General features: G+C 50.0%; 1 protein-coding gene across 1 annotated transcript in view; it reads right to left on the bottom strand.

Moving 5' to 3' along the window:
* Positions 1-827: 827 nt before the first annotated feature.
* dio3b (iodothyronine deiodinase 3b) overlaps positions 828-2500 on the bottom strand; it is a 2719-nt gene continuing 1046 nt past the window's right edge. Inside the window, exon 1 of the mRNA XM_052098049.1 lies at positions 828-2500. This exon is cut by the window's right edge and continues 1046 nt beyond it. Within this exon, the coding sequence (XP_051954009.1) occupies positions 2058-2500 (443 nt within the window). The 3' untranslated portion in view covers positions 828-2057.

A 2500-nucleotide genomic window follows, 5' to 3' on the forward strand; every position in this document is an offset into this window, starting at 1 on the left:
TTAGGGTGCTGCCTATGTAGGCAGCACACAGCGAGGCAGCTTACTAGGTTTTGGAAAGATTGGCCCTGGTTAGGATGCTGCCTATGTAGGCAGGACACATCGAGGCAGCTTACTAGGTTTTGGAACAGACCCAATGAATTGACCACTACATGTCCCCCTAAAGATCGGCCCTGGTTAGGATGCTGCCTATGTAGGCAGCACACAGCGAGGCAGCTTACTAGGTTTTGGAAAGATCGGCTCTGGTTAGTGTGCTACCTATGTAGGCAGCACACAGCGAGACAGCTTACTAGGTTTTGGAAAGATCGGCCCTGGTTAGGATGCTGCCTATGTAGGCAGCACACAGCGAGGCAGCTTACTAGGTTTTGGAAAGATCGGCCTTGGTTAGGGTGCTGCCTATGTAGGCAGCACACAGCGAGGCATCTTACTAGGTTTTGGAAAGATCGGTCTTGGTTAGGGTGCTGCCTATGTACGCAGGACACATCGAGGCAGCTTACTAGGTTTTGGAACAGACCCAATGAATTGACCACTACATGTCCCCCTAAAGATCGGCCCTGGTTAGGATGCTGCCTATGTAGGCAGCACACAGCGAGGCAGCTTACTAGGTTTTGGAAAGATCGGCTCTGGTTAGTGTGCTGCCTATGTAGGCAGCACACAGCGAGGCAGCTTACTAGGTTTTGGAAAGATCGGCTCTGGTTAGTGTGCTGCCTATGTAGGCAGCACACAGCGAGGCATCTTACTAGGTTTTGGAAAGATCTGTCTTGGTTAGGGTGCTGCCTATGTAGGCAGGACACAGCGAGGCAGCTTGCTAGGTTTTGGAACAGACCCAATGAAGTGACTACTACATGTCCCCCTAAAGATCGGCCCTGGTTAGGATGCTGCCTATGTAGGCAGCACACAGCGAGGCAGCTTACTAGGTTTTGGAAAGATCGGTCTTGGTTAGGGTGCTGCCTATGTAGGCAGCACACAGCGAGGCAGCTTACTAGGTTTTGGAAAGATTGGCCCTGGTTAGGATGCTGCCTATGTAGGCAGGACACATCGAGGCAGCTTACTAGGTTTTGGAACAGACCCAATAAATTGACCACTACATGTCCCCCTAAAGATCGGCCCTGGTTAGGATGCTGCCTATGTAGGCAGGACACAGCGAGACAGCTTACTAGGTTTTGGAAAGATTGGCCCTGGTTAGGATGCTGCCTATGTAGGCAGCACACAGCGAGACAGCTTACTAGGTTTTGGAAAGATCGGCCCTGGTTAGGATGCTGCCTATGTAAACAGCGCAGCAGCTTACTAGGTTTTGGAACAGACCCCATGTGGTACATTTTCAAGTGGTTATGGCATTTTTAGACGGTGTAACCGACCCTAGAATGACACACAACCAAATTGGTTCTTGATTAGAAGAGAGTTCTTTGCAGAACCTGTACTTGTTAGCGTGTAGACAGTCACTAGGTTTTGAAACACGTCCAATGACTTCATTATAAGAACACACATCCACATCATAAACATGAAACCAGCAGCGCTCTAGAACATAGATAGAAATGTAGGAATATTCTACACGTTTATAATCTTCTCTGTGGACCCCTGCTTGAAAAGTTTGACTCGATGAGCACAAAACATGGATCTGAAGAGCCCATCATGAAACATCAAGGGCTTTTTTTTTTTAATCTCTAAAGAAGCACAAACAGTGGCGTCCAAAAGTCTGAGAGCACATTGGAAATCTGGGATTTTCGTTGCTTCCAGGGAAACACAAGATGCTCTTTGGATCATTCTCATCACTTTGGATAACATATGATCATCAATTTTGTCTCATGCCAGCTCAAATTCATACGCATTTGTAAATGTTGAAACTTTCCATCATATTAGTTATGCAAATGCGCATGTTCACAAGTGGGCTCATACTTTTGGACTCCAAACATACTACAGTTTCTCAATGTGCTCCAAACATGTGCAAAAACCTTCATGTGTAAGTGTGCAGACAGTCGCCGGGTTTTGATACACAGCCAATGACTCCATCATAAGGACACAAGAGTGATCTGGAGAAACAAAATAACAACATCCACGTCTTAAACGTGAACCACGACCGCACTAGAACCTTCAAGATCGTTCCGGTAGCGCTCCAGCCAGTCTCTGAGCTCCGAGATCCGGTAGCCCTCCGGACCCCTGCCGCCCTGATACACCACCTTCTGGTCCTTGACGATGTAGAGGCGCTCGAAGTAGGCGCCGTACGCCGAGTTGGACGAGTTGTCCATGGTGTCCACGACCACCGCGCTCCCGGGCACCTCCCGATGCATGAGCTGCGCGGCGCGGAGCCGGTCCTCTAGGCAGTGGTGCCGGGGGATCTGGTAGGGCGCGTCGGAGCTCACCCAGCCGTCCGACGGATGCGCTTCCTCGATGTACACCAGCAGCGAGTCAACAATGTCCGCGTATTGCCGCACGACGCGCTGGTACGCCGACAGGCGCGTCATGAACGGCGGTCAGGAGCAGCTGCCGAAGTTCAGGATGAGGG

This window comes from Xyrauchen texanus, chromosome 30 (assembly GCF_025860055.1).
Source record: "Xyrauchen texanus isolate HMW12.3.18 chromosome 30, RBS_HiC_50CHRs, whole genome shotgun sequence".
Classification (NCBI taxonomy): Eukaryota; Metazoa; Chordata; class Actinopteri; order Cypriniformes; family Catostomidae; genus Xyrauchen; species Xyrauchen texanus.